Raw genomic sequence first — 15,361 nt, 5'->3', positions numbered from 1 at the left:
GGGATTTTATTTCTACGTAGTGTATCTACCGAACTATGATGAAATGTAGATTTTAGACGGTGACGAAATCAATCAGTAAGATGGCTAAATAGTTTGAAAATTCTTGTTGATTCATAGAGTAAAGCACAAGAGATCAACGAAAAAGTTTGATTTTTGATGGTATCGTCCCCAAGTTATACAATCACACTTAAGTATTATGTTCACTTGGTGACAAAAGCAGGAAAAATCGCAAATCGAAAGTTATTTTGAAAATAGTTATTTTTTCGTAAAATACCAGTGTTATACTTGTATTTTTGCTAATAAACGACCCAGCTTCTAGATTTTTCTCCAATAATATGTCCGGGCTGATCGGTTTAGAATTAGCCAATCAGCGCGCAGCAACACCATCATTCATAAAACAAGCTTTAATCCAATCTATGTCCCACTAACAACCAGACAATTATTATGTGGTGCGAGAAGTAGTACCAGTAAGTTGAACGATGGATGGATATTTACAGCTTCATAAATAATAGTGGAATGGAATGTGCTAGTTGTTACAATGTAATTCCACTGACGTATTTAATTGAGCAATAATAATAGCTTGTTTATTTGATGAATTATCAGAAGCGGGGTTTGTGGAGATTTTAGTAATTTTATAGTTGAGATCATGAATCAATTGAAGCTAGACCACCATGGAAAACCTGGGAGCACTGGATGGCTATTTCGTCCTATTGTGCAACTCCTCAGCAGTGCGCATCCACGAGATTCAAACCCAGGACCTAGTAGTCTCGCGCGCGAATGCTTAACCACTAGACCACCTAGCCGGCATCCAACGGTGTTAATGTCTAACTTCAACCAGTCCACGAAATTGATCAAACGTCCACCATTGCCTTCAATGAGTTGATATCTCACAATAGACCTGGTTGTACTCCACTCGTCTTTGCTTTTCACTAGAACTCCAGGAAATATCTCTTGAAGCCAGTCACTAGTGAGCATATGATTATTATCAGAAAGGGGGTTTGTGGAGATTTTAGTAATTTTATTGCTGAATATTTTAATATTTATATATATAATTATTCACTAACATACAGATTATTTTGTTCATATCTCCTTATTAGGCGTCAACAAATGTGAGTTTAAACACTTCATATTTTACAGATTGGGTTTTATTATTGAGTCTGTTGTATTGTAAGTTTTACACCGCAGTTTATTAAATATGTTGAAATAACTGGTTTCACCGGCAAAGTAGTTTTTTTTCAAAGTTCAAGTCACAGTTCCAAGTTTGGTTTTTGCTAGAGATTGAAAGATCTACTGTTGATTTCAGTAATTCACATAGAATTTCAATCTATGTTTTCATCATGGAAGAAAACGTTTAGTTGAAAAGAATAATAAATAAATACAATCAAGCAGAACTCTATACTATCGTGTACGGACTAACAGACGGTTAGAGTATGATATATCAAACGAACAGAAAATCCTGCATAAAAGTTCATCAGTTCAATATACTGCACAGTTCGGAAGGAAGAAAACCAATCGGTCAACACAGAAATACATTGAACTGAATAATAAAACAATGATGAATGTATTCATCATATGAAATATTTAAAGTTCTGAAGGCGATCATTAGCAAATGGATTTGTATCATCTCATCTCAAAATGGTAATACAGTTCGAAAACCCACATGATATATTTCTAATATTGTTATAACTGAAGCGTTACGAATTCACTAGTTAGCGAACGGAACAAAGACTTGTGACCAGAGACCGATAAGCTAGCTATTCTGACGCGACCCAGACCCAGCTAACTAAAGTAAGAAGTCCAGATTGGGAAGCGGGGAAATATATTCCGTAGCAGCCAGAAACACAGCAATCATAAGGGGAAAAAGTCAAACGTATATATACAGCAACAAATTGTCCTTGGGCATCATTATAAAATAGCACACTCAAAGAAACAATGGATCAATAGCGTTCAAGGTAGTTTACAAGTGAGAAATATAATATGAAAGTAAAAAGAGCGCTTTTGGCGCGAAAACAACTAAATTCAAATTTTCAAAATAAAATTACAATATTAAGCCATTTATCAAGTAAGTTCCGGGGATTTGACATCCCCAATAAACATAATCAACTATTTAAGAGATTTTGAAGGTAACTTACGTTACAAATAATCAGTAAAAATACTATCCCCCATTTAGTTATTTTTTAACCATAAAGTTTTTCAGCAGCATTCAATCATAATGATCCTTAGTATTTAGACATAAAATCGTAGACTTCCACTTTAAGTATAGAATTTAGACAGTTAAAATATCCCAATAGCTAGTATTTCTTTTTTTGTTGACTCATTAAGTAATATATCTTGCCCATTGCTCTTATTTATGGTCGACTACCATCTCTAAGAATTTAGCTGACAGTTAAACGTACTCACATCTTCAAACGACGCTTTTCAATTTAGCCACTAAAGAACGTTAAAATAACTTTCCGTATGCGTTTGATAACGTTTTAATGTTGATTCTGATAATAATGTGGATTTTCCACGTGAAATGATTTATGTTCGACATAGAGTTCTACAAAATTTCTGTTTACATATCTACAGCTTTGTTGTGTAAATTCCTACTAATAACTACTAGTTTATGTCTTTTAAAACCAATCCATCTAATCCTATTCGATCACCTAAACTAGTCTTTACACTAAATGTTCTGAAAACGTGTGTTCTGAATTTCAATGCATAACAATGAAACAGTTGATTCACCGAGTAGTAGTAACCAATGTCCTATTACGCTAATACTTAATGATTGAATTCGATTAATCAAATGGCAGTATGACCACTAATTACTTGACATTTCAGTTCATTTTGTTTGATATCAAAATATTGAAGGATGTCGATTAATGAAAATATCTTCATATTACAGGTAATTAATCGAATAACACAGTGATAGCATTTACTACTGCGGTGCTCGGAATGTCTATTCCCTCAAGATTGTAGATATGTCTTTCTAATAAGTACTAACTTACTCCAAAATTAGGTTCAACTATTCTTCACATCTAAATAGTATCGATCGCCGATCGTCTCAATCTATAAGAAAGGACAAAAATCCTCTTGTGATAATAGCATAAGAATCAGTTTAACAAAAACTCATCAAGAGCAAACCCGAAGAAATCAGGCTTGTTTCAGACCTTGACGTGGATGCATAGACTGAATGATAGCCCTTCAGCAGATCCTGGAACATAAACAGGCTCTGTTGATGGAGAAGTCCTTCCATGCCTGTCACTAAAAGATTTACTTATGGCGTACATTAACCTCTCTAACCGGACTGTACTGATAGAATCAGAGCTTGTGGCGAACTGTCATAGGAATTGGTTACTCCAAGTAATGTTCCTCATGGTTTTCCGCGTTTCTCATTCTTATTTAACCTTGTCATTGACATCCTTTTGATGATAACACTTTCATTGTCTGACTTCCCAGGGGTTGATCTTCTACCAAGAGATTCATTTGTTGACTGAAGATATGCAGATGGTTGACTAATTAACTCATGAGTTAAATTAATATGTAACAACTTACAGCACTGGTGGCCAAATTTACTCTCACTACTCTAAAATCTTTAAATAATCCGACGTAAACAACAACAGCTTGTTTAATACAAACTACTAGTAATCTACAACGATTCGGTAATACAATTAAAAAAATAATCTGCTACCTCACCTAAGGTCCCAAATATAAAGTGGTTACAGTTTTTTGTAGCATCATTAGAAGGACTAGGTGTTTTAGAGACATGGGCAGTTATATTTGTGTGACCTCATACTTTGTTCTTAACTGACTGACTTGCTGGTGTTTTTGATTGTCACTTAACCATTTACAATATCTTTTGATCATAAAAACAGTTTTTTCTTTCCGTAGAAATTTTATCATTTGTTAACCCTATTTCTCACTACAGATTTCTTCGTCTTTTCATTTTCTCTCTGTATTTTAGGCTTCCATGAGTGTAAGTCCAATGATAATCTTCTTGCTTAAAAACATCTAGGTTATTTAATATACAGAAAGATTAAGTTCATCCTCATTATTTCATACCACGTCAACACGTGTAGACTACTCTTATATCATGATTACTCTTCAAATATACATTTTTATTCCCTAAAGTGGTTTGTAGTGGTAAATTTAATTTGAATTTATTTTTCATCACAAATTCTTATTAGTTGGTGATACATCACAGTCAGTCATTTACAACGTAGAACGTCGTACGTACGTAAGTACATCAGTTCGAGTTGCCATACCACATTAACACAGAGATCCAGTTGTCGATTCAAATCCCATAGTGGTAGAGGTAGTATGAGTATAAGCAATAAGCCGAAAGATTAGGGTTTCAAGATATTATTCAAGGAGTATAATCCAGTGAAATAAATTTGGAAAGAGAAAAAAAAAGATAGGGACATGAAGAATTCAGAAGATTAGAATTTGGTAGAGCACAAAGAGTGGATGCACCTTCGCCATTGCAAACGATTTTGAGCCATGTCATTCAAGGTCTCTAACCAACGATTGCTATTATCTCGCGAATCCCAACCAGGTAGTCTACACCTATCAACAAGCAAGGAAGCATTGCCCTATTTTGAGACTCAACAGCGCGGAACTATGATATTATATACAATGGTCGATACTCTAAACTTCAATAAATCTTTCAGATCCAGTGATCTTCCTCCGATATTAATGACTAGTTACGACCCAATCTCCGCCTAGTTGAATCTGCAGATCATTATCCTCACTCGTAGTCCTGACATTTTTATCAAACCTAGTAAATCATAATTGGCATAGCCAGATAATTTATGGATATTTATTCGATCCAACCTATAGATGTTCGGTTGAATCTCATGAAGTTTCATGGGGGAGGCGCGCTTCTGTAGGATTCCAACGTAAAATAAAAGGGCTATCCAACGCTCTCTGGTCTCCTGCTTATGTCAATTCATAATGAGATTTACCTTCAAACATTTTAATTTCTTCGTAACCACGCCTGAATTTTTACTGTTGAATAAAATTAACCAACACTTTTTGTCCGATCATTTATTTTTTACATAGTTTAATTATTAAAAGTCTAATTAAATAATAATAACAAGCCTGGTGCTGTATTACCACCTCGATATTCCTTTGAACTAATTATATAACTAATAATCCATGCGGATAGTTAGATAGTTTTCCTTTTATTGTCAAGAGAAACTATTAATATTTCATAATAATTGTCTGAGGAAAACTTATTTTACTGACATTTATAAGAAAAAAGTGAAGAAAGGATCTAATAATTCATCGTTTCATAATATTATTGCATATGATCGGGAAAGAAATTCTCGTTGATAGCCAGAAAGATTTTAATTTCTATCAACTAACTATTTACATTATAAGTAGTAGTGTTATACGCTTGTAAACCCCACTGAACGTTGTTGGATTTCATGTATTCATAAGTAGATTATTGACGTATGAAGATGTGGGAAGAGCTTTCAATTCTCAACATATTAAGATTTATGAATTTTTCACTGAATTAAGTAATGAGAAATAACTCTATTTTAGAAAGTTACAATGTTCACTTTTAGTGTTGATATAGTTGATTATTTTGACTCGAATTTCCTATATACAACCTCTTAATTTCATGGTAATGTTTCTACAATTTGTCCTTCCAATTCTTAGCATTTTTTAAAGTTGTGCATTCAGTAATCTTTATTGATAAAATTTTAGTCCGTAGTTTACTTTAGAGGTGAGTTTTTCTCATCAACAGACTCGTTTCATCTAGCCACTGTTGCAACAATATTCATTTTCTCCACAATCATTCACAATAAATTTGATTGGAACCTATATAACACGTAATGCTTGATTGCAATTTTTATTATTTTTGTTGTTCATTGCTTTTTAGGAGGAAGAACCTAGACGTCCTTGGGGTGTACGAGGCCAAGCAATTACATGTCATTTTGATTTCAACGGAGATGGGAATGAATCAGTTGCCAATGAATCTGTTGGTGGCTTGTCCCGAACAGTACAACTGACGGATAAAACAACTAGTAGTTTGGCATATAGTAACACAAAATCGGATTATTTTACAGCTGCTTATCAACATCATCATTCAGAAAAAGAACATCAAAATAGAACACATTCATTGCCACATTTAACATGTGTTACTAATAATCTAAGTGATATGAAAGATACAGAATCTAATAGTTCGAGTACAAACCGATATTCAACGATAACAATTAGTAATAATTATACAGATGATAATGTAGATGATAGATATTCATCAGCATCATACAGTGAACAACAACAACCACTACCACAGTCAGAATATAAAAAACCATCAACCTCACTTGCCTGGCGATCGTTCGCTAAAGAAAAGTCAAATTTTAGAGATAATGATTTGATGAATGATGAGTTTACTGGAAAAGAAAGGTTTAATGAAGATATGCAAGTAGTGAAATATCCACTTGTTACTGTACGCAATTCACGTAGTGAACGTGTAACATTCAATCTTGATGGTGACAAAAATGAATATGATGAGGTCGGCAGGCAGGATGATGCTCATCGAAAAAATAAGATATCTATGGACGATGGCATGGAGAAAATAAATGACCGATGCATGCCAAAATCATGTAAGGGAATTTTAATCAATCGCTCAAATCATGATTATGTTAAGGGACTACAACATAATGAATTGTTTCAGTCCGATACTGTGCTTGTTGATAATTCTCGAATGCGATCTGCATCAACACAATCACTCAATAATGATGGAAATTACAATGAAACTAATAACTCAAATCAAAATTTAAGATCACGTATATATTTTCCTCGATGTATGTCGTCTAATCGTAATGAAGTACGGGCAAAATATATAAATCATGATCTATTAACAAATGAACCTAAACAAGCAGTTGATAATCACCATTACCATGATCATTTTTCTGTGAATACTCCACAGAAACATTTAGTTGGACAAATCAAACGTAGTTTATCAACATCTGAATTATTATTGACTAGACAACATTTTACATTGAATAATAAATCAAATGATTACAAATCTTTAACTAATTCTACAGTATTTTCACCGTTAACATATCGAAACAAAGTTAGTTATCATGTAAATGACAAATATTTTACTAGCTTCTCTTCCTCATTATCATCGACAAGGTCACTATCTCCAGTGAATCGTCACAACCAATTTGAACAAATGGCGTTTAATTTAATAGATACAAATGATAAAGATCATTTTAACAGTAACGATAATAATACTGATTTGTCAAAAACCATTTCATGTCGACCGAATTCACTTTGTTCTTCATCTGTATTGCCGCAATCGATCCCGCCTTCATTATCACCAATGTTAACAGCACCATCTGGTGTATCTGTACATAGTTCTCATTTATCACTACATTGTATTGAAATGATTCGAAAATCTAGTGATCTTCCTGTTATCCCTAGAAAACATAAAGCAACAAGTGATTCACATTTGAATTGTTTTAATAAACAGATATTATGCAATCATCAAAAACTACATCAATCAAATAGTCATCATCGGTGTTATCATTTTTCTTATGTTAATGAAAGCACTCATAGTGTTAATTCATCTGAGTGTACTTCTTTGAACAAAATCGTATCAGTTCAACCAATACAAAGATTATGCAATTGGAAGTATCCAGTAAGTCATATATATCATTTTTACATTTGCAATATGATCTATCTCCTAATGTCAAGTCTACTGCATAGATATTTTAAAACCATTTGATGTTAATAAACTGTTTACTTTGTAATTAAGAGTTGAACAAATAAGGTACTTGTTTGTTGAAAGCCAGCATTACTCTGATAATGCAATTAACAAAATTATTGTTGTCACATTCACTTCAATAAGATTCATGTTCCACTGTTATATTTTTATAAAAAAAAGACTATTTCGGTTGTGTCTTATAGAAGAATTTGTATACCACATACAAGTATGAAAAAATCGTTCATTATTGTTTAATTTGTTTGTAAGTTAGAGACCTTGAATGACATGGCTCAAAATCGTTTGCAATGGCGAAGGTGTATCCACTCTTTGTGCTCTACCAAATTCTAATCTTCTGAATTCTTCATGTCCCTATCTTTTTTTTTCTCTTTCCAAATTTATTTCACTGGATTATACTCCTTGAATAATATCTTGAAACCCTAATCTTTCGGCTTATTGCTTATACTCATACTACCTCTACCACTATGGGATTTGAATCGACAACTGGATCTCTGTGTTAATGTGGTATGGCAACTCGAACTGATGTACTTACGTACGTACGACGTTCTACGTTGTGACTGACTGTTTGTAAGTTTTAAAGAATGGTGGCTTACTGTATACAAAGCACTTGGTTTACAATAATAGGGTAGTGTGTACTTCCTTCGGTTTTGTCAGCCGGTTAGTAGCATCACCTATGAAAGCCAGACTTAAAGTAGAATTCTATCCTGAGCACATGAACATAATTGGCCTAAATCAAATCATTACTTACACTTATGTGCTGAATGTTACATTTTTATTTGATTCAAGTCGTTTATTCAGTAATTGGAATTTTAGAATATGAATCATAATAAAATTTCAACACTATCTAATTATGTTATTTTGAGAGATAAAACAATATTGTATATATATCAACTTATTTAGCTAATCACTGAACAAAAATGGATTGCATTAGAACCTTTATCAAACTCAACCTGTTTACACCTCAATGAACAACAAAAGTTAATATCTCTACTGATGGAACTTCCACAATTGTATCAGGAGTTAATTTCACGCTATATTAATGCTATTAACGATACGATCGATTTGTCTGTCTGTTGTTGGACTAAATCAAGCCAAATGGATCGTTTAGGTGAGTTCTACTCTGTTTTTTTAATGGTCAGAGATTCGCGTAAATCATTCGTCTTTATGTAACGTATACTGCATCAGTGTTTATGTTTGTTTATAATAAACTGTAAAATTCTAAATCATTTCCTATCACGAACTGATGACAGCTGTATGACCACCGGAAGACAGGAAATACTAAAACCCCTGTCATCCTAGTTAGGGACTCCTCAATATGCGCCCACAGACCGTCTGCACATCCAAGTCTCTCAACGAACACGAGACCTTTGTGCCTAAAGTTCTTTGTCTATCCTTCTAAATAACTACTTGCAACGCATGGCATCGCCTCCAGCTAGCTAGCTATTTCTTTCACCCTCCAAGTCCTCCTCAAGCACACTACAAATAAGTTAAATCTAGGCTTACAACTTCATCAAATTACCCAGCCACGTTTGTATTTTTGATTAATCTGTTAGTTCACCGCATATGAACAATGTTTCAAGAACGTTCATAATCGAACTTCCACTTTATTATCCTTATTACTCATACTGCGCAGCAGTTCGCTCTGTTCTACTTTACGGCTGCGAAACATGGCCATTAAGAGTAGAAGATACTCGTAGGTTACTAGTATTTGACCACAGATGCCTTAGAAATATTGCTCGCATCTGCTGGGATAACCGGGTAAGTAATAGTGAGGTTAGACGCAGGGTATTAGGGAATGATGGTAAATCAGTTGATGAGGTCATGAATCTTCATCGACTGAGATGGTTAGGCCACGTGTTACGTATGCCTGAACACCGATTACCACGACGCGCTATGCTGACTAGTGTAGGGGATGGTTGGAAGAGAGTTAGGGGCGGCCAAACCAAAACATGGCATCAGTGCTTGAAGTCACTAACTTCTAGTCTGAGCCATGTTGGTAGATGCAAACTACCTGGTTGGGGTCCGCATGACTATCGTAACCAATGGTTGGAGACTCTGGGTGACATGGCTCAGACTCGATCACAATGGCGTAGGTGTATACACTCTTTATCTTCCCTTAAACCTTGAGATTAAAATTGCTTCATAACTTTTTTCCTTCCTATACTATATCCTTATATACAACCTTTCTTTATATACTACCACCACTAAATTAATTACTTCTATGAATCCGGTGTTCATCTTGTTGTGCTAACGAGGTATGACAACTTGTACCGATGCATATATGTGTCTGGTCCTACGTTGTCGCTGACTGACTGACTGACTATTACTCATAGTATCTATATCTCATTATCAGTTTGTAAATTTTACCTGTTATGTGTAGTTATATAACCTATTTCCTCATAAATTGTCTTTATTGGTTTAATACTTTCATATATCCCATAAATATTCATGTATGTTAGAGTAAATCCTGATGGTGATCCAATTGAAAACAATATTCTTCACTTATCTGTGAGGTACCTTATTTTGCGTGACATAAAATCTAAGTTGTACAACGCTTCACCTTTGACAATTCTTGCTTGTAGTTGTATATTCCAGTTTCTGTGTTATACGACATAACATTTTGCGATCCATTACTTGTACTCTTGTAATTCGTTTTACTCATAGACTATACGTTACCTGACTATTTAAAATCAGATAAGTTGTGCATAATTCTTTAAATAAATGTATAAATCTTATCCTATTTTTAATGCAAATATCTTTCTAATTTTCTGTAGGGAAATTAGTCGAAAAAATGAAAACCTATTTGAGACCACCTTGGTTTTTTTGTCGTTTGTGTCAGGTAAATCCTAATTGTATCTTACGGAATGTTTTTTTTCTGAAAAATCACTGATTTTTTTAGCATAGTTTAAAATTCGTATTCAGTGATAGTAGAATCATTACTGACTACTTTGGTTTTGCAATTCAGTCTATACATATATCGTCCAGTCGAAAAAAAGAATGAGTATTTATGATATGTTGGTTTAGAAAAGAGTAACTTAAATGGTTAGGTGCTTAAAGCTATATTATATGGTGAAGTTTGGGAACATTCTCAATCAACTATTTTTTCAATAATGCTTACGTTTTTAAATCAGAATAGCTCAAAAATAAATCACAAAATAGCTTTATTTATATTGCTCAACCGCCATGTTTACAATGGGTGTCTATGGTCCGAAACACGTAATTTATCGTCACAGAGGAAAGTGTCTTTCAACTCGAATACTACTTCCAAATATTGATTGGTTTTAATAAACAAAATCAGCTGATCCATATCTTACACTGATTGTTCATTGTGTCGTGAAAAACAATCGTTAACTGACCGAAACCGGTTTATTCGTCTTTATACATGCAGTCACCAGTTACACATATATATGTTAATGTGTTACTCTGTCCAAGATAGTGTTTTAAAACACGCTTTGTATATGTGTTTTGGTTGGTTTAATGAACGTACTGAAGCATGAACTCTAACTTTTTAATACTTTGTTAGCATTGATAAGATCGATTAGTTACTTGTTTATAAATGAGTGAGTAGCTATTATCAATTGATTCTATCGTACACTTTCATCTTCCATGTCGTGATGGTAATCTTTTAGATTATTTATGTTCATTCATATTATACCTGTAGTCTGTAATTTCCATTTATTCAAATGACTTTCCTACATTTTACCTCAGAGACAAGAACCCAATTATCTTTCATTGTAATTGAACTTCTTGTGTTGAAGTGTACGGTTTGTAATCAATTGCAATGTTATAGAAGAGAAATAAGTTTCTGACCCATTTTTTGTGATTCTTTGTTGCATTATCGTGATAGTATAGTGAACAGAGAAATCAAGTAGGGAAAACCAATTTATCGTTCAATGCAAAATTAAAGTGTTTCGTAAAATATGGAAACCATACATCATATACATAATTTGGCCAACTTCCATCAGTTGTCCTTTACATGCTTCATGATTCTTTTAATTCCTTTGTTATTACAAGTACTTTCTATTTTCTTCAATAGAATCTTCGTAATTTTTTGAAGACATGCATTCCACTTCCGACCGCTGCTACGTACTACTTACATCTGTCAACATACGTAGCATACACCACAATAGTTCATAACCAGTATTTCAGATCCTTTTGAGATATCCACTTTTTCATTTATTTAGTTAAAGATATCATTTTAGTATCACTTTTGATGATATACTGGTCACTTCACTTCGATACTTTTGAGCGTTTTCGTAATATTGTGGATTGTAGTTAGGTGTTTTTATAGCTCCTCATTTGAATCATCTTTTCTCTCTCCATGCTTATTCGTTGTATAGTATTTTGATGCAATATGCATTTGTGACAGTTTTTAAAATCGATGATTGAATAACTTCTTGACGTTTACGAAATGTTCATATTTCTAACACCAGTATTCCGACACCATAAAATAATATGGGTGTAAGTGTTATTACACCAACCTCATGACTATTAAATCTTCACCATTGCAAATACTCTTTTTCGCTAGGGAGTTCATATCCAACTGGTACTTGAAATTGTAATATTTCAAATATAGTTTACCAAAAGAAATTACACATGTTAATATATGCTATAATGAATTTCTATATTCATCGTGCTTACGTATTCCTGTTGTTTTACTTCAGGATGATCTTACTGAGACGGTTCATTCTTATTTAATAAGTAACGTGAGTCATTTATTGGAAAAACACCAAGAAATCCAAAAACAGTTTGAAAAACTTTATAATGTAAGTTTAAATTCTGTATTGCAACCGCAATTTCAAAATGGGAATTATCATTGTAACAACTTGAGTAGGCAAAATGGAAATGTTTAATGATAATTTAAGAGTTTTAGTGTTGTGATACCAACCTTCCTTCTAATAAGAAAATACTTTTTCTGTTTTTTGCGTTTCGCCAATTCATCATTTGTAAGTGGTATACATTAGCCTGTTTGTCTATGACTATTATTATTGATTATGTTACCATAGAAGGCAAATGAATTCTTTTTTAAACTGAATGATAAAGAATTATCAGAGACTATGTGTTGTTGACATTAGTTTGAAATTTGTATGTTTTGCTAAAAACTACTGTGGTTTCTGAAAATTTAAAGGCTTTGACATAGTTTAGATTTCCCATACTCCAAAACTTTTAATTGAAGGACAAAATCAGATATATTTATCTTCATTTATTAGAAGGTACGACCCCGACAGACTGAGGGCAAATGATCTGTGTTAAGAATCAAGAAAAGTTGTTAAACATTCTAGTTTAGTTTTATATGACCTACAAATCAATACAAACATTTGAGCCTAGTATCGTAAGTAACTATAGACTCAGTGTAATAGTACCAGGTTACTATCAATTGATGTACCACATGAAGCTGGTCATGGTTAATTATAATCTACCAATGCCAAGGTTCTGTGATTTATTGACAGTGAAACATAGCTTATAAGAAATACTAGTGGCCCCTCAAGAATACTACCTGCTTCAGTCTGGGCACCCAGACAGTATCACAGCCCTCACACAAACCAATGATAATTGCTACTGGCCTCATTGTTATTGTGTGGCTTGTATATATTTGGTGCCCCCTTTTACCAATGTTTGTGTTCAAATTAATAAATAAAGTAATTAAAACATGTGTAGGGCCCACTGATAATCTGAATTGTGTAAGCGTGGTACGTAATCCATAGTTAATAATTGTCGCTATCTAAAACCCGATCGCCTAGGAATTGTAGCGTGATTTAACCATTGTAGTTTTTTTATTTGATACTCACTTTCCTCCTGTTTATTTTGCTTGATTTAACAGCTGTTACAATCTGAAAATACCAGAGATACATTCATCCAACTATTCAGTAATATGTTCACCAACGTAATAGAATTTGTGAAATATTCATATTCTAGTGTTGAAATCATGTGTGCTAATTTATCCATGTTAAAGAAAAATGAGGTCCTATTACCTGCAATACTGGATCGATCTTGCTGTTTCCAATATTTACTAAAGTGTATTCTATCAGGTCTAGATTTGACCAATGATATTAATAATCATGATGATAACAGCGACGTACCTATCAAACCAGCCATTTGCAATGAGCCCGCTGCTTTAAAAAATCAACTATGTGAATTCCTAGCAAACATGCTGGCAAGTTTTCCAAACGATGAATTATTAACCAGCATCAATCAATTTAATCCGGAAAATTGTAAACAAATAATTAGATTGTATAAACAATTATCACATAAATCACTTGATGCGTAAGTGAAGGTTTCTCATTCATCTGTCTACAGAAGTGATTCATGATAAGTTTATTTAATTTCCTAAATCAGTTTGAATGAGGATAATGGTGTATCACAAATTGACTAAAGTTGAAAATGATGGCCATTGGTGTCCGACTTATCATTCTAAAGATATCATCCTTGTCAAAGGACCTGGACGCTGCTATTTCGATCTCATGCTTGTTCTTGGTTGTACAGTGGTGGAGTCCCTAACTATGGCATAACATCTGTCTGTACTTCCAATGATCGATCACGTAGTCAACGTCCAATTTCATGTTTCAGTAGTCCTGATCAAGTTCTATCTATCAAGTTGAAGTGTCCCTCTAGTCTAGATGAATCGCGATATGCACCGTGTTTTTATGTTAGATGATTGCACGGAGTCGGGAGAAACTTCTGGGGCTAGGTTTTGTAGTGGTTGAGATTCGTCAGCTGTGACCACCTAGTATCTTCAGGAAACTGAGTATCTCTGTGACACTAACCCGCACCACCCAACACCATCGTTTGAAACGTTGCCGCTGAACGACGGGAACTATAGTTGACCTTCCGTAGGAAACTACCAATTTTAGGGAAAAAAAGGACGACTACATGACATAATAAGGTACTGAGAGTTTTAAATCTATAACCACATCGATTCTCCATACAATTGACTTACACATCTGGATCAAGTTAATATAGATTTACTACTCAATTACTTGTTTATGAAGCTTTTTAATGTTACAGATCAGAAGTACCGATTGATATGGTGATCAATATATTGAATATTTTTGCAAATCATGTTTGGGAAAGTGACTCCACTTCATGTAAGTTGACGTTCAGATGCACACCTCGCTTTTATTTTGATATATGAGTTGTGGGGTCATTCACTGTTCATTTAGCACTATATATTTTACTTGTCATGAAGTTTTACAGCTCCGTTTGGCTTTACTCTAAGACGCTGTTCATACTGCATAGAAAACCTAATGATTCTTGAGTTCGACTGTATTAGTTTTGGTGACGAAAACCAAACAATATCCTTTTCCTAATTGACTAAACTAGTTAAATAGTTCCACCAAAAGGGGCATATTGCAATGTTTATTAATTTTAAAAAATCCCTTTAGTCTTTAGTTCTGTATAGCTTCATGTCAGTACGACACATCGTCAGTGGTCTCGTCCTGTACTAAAATAAGAAATCAGCAAATATGCATAACATTTGTTACCAGAAATTTACCCTAAGTTATTTATTTTCAAAGACGATATATATAACATTTCATATCGTACGTATTCCGAAATGGAATGAATCCATCTTATGAATGTCTAACCCCAGTTGTCAGTCTAAAATGGCGAACTGCAAACTTCAGAGACCAATCACTCGATTTC

The 15,361-nt window shown here is 33.7% G+C and overlaps 1 protein-coding gene across 1 annotated transcript in view; it reads left to right on the top strand.

Annotated features, from left to right (window-relative positions):
- The window catches only part of Smp_141860 (putative heat containing protein), a gene marked incomplete at its 5' end in the record, with an annotated part of 84,553 nt that overhangs the window by 68,115 nt on the left and 1,077 nt on the right, over positions 1–15,361 (top strand). The window contains 8 exons of the mRNA XM_018788550.1: positions 1,098–1,109; positions 3,944–3,955; positions 5,867–7,636; positions 8,621–8,828; positions 10,495–10,559; positions 12,385–12,486; positions 13,542–13,984; positions 14,726–14,805. Of these exons, the coding sequence (XP_018654082.1) occupies positions 1,098–1,109; positions 3,944–3,955; positions 5,867–7,636; positions 8,621–8,828; positions 10,495–10,559; positions 12,385–12,486; positions 13,542–13,984; positions 14,726–14,805 (2,692 nt within the window). The remainder of the gene's footprint in view (positions 1–1,097; positions 1,110–3,943; positions 3,956–5,866; positions 7,637–8,620; positions 8,829–10,494; positions 10,560–12,384; positions 12,487–13,541; positions 13,985–14,725; positions 14,806–15,361) is intronic.

The sequence above is a fragment of the Schistosoma mansoni genome, chromosome W (assembly GCF_000237925.1).
Source record: "Schistosoma mansoni strain Puerto Rico chromosome W, complete genome".
Taxonomy (NCBI): Eukaryota; Metazoa; Platyhelminthes; class Trematoda; order Strigeidida; family Schistosomatidae; genus Schistosoma; species Schistosoma mansoni.
This window is presented reverse-complemented; position numbering and strand designations above follow the sequence as displayed.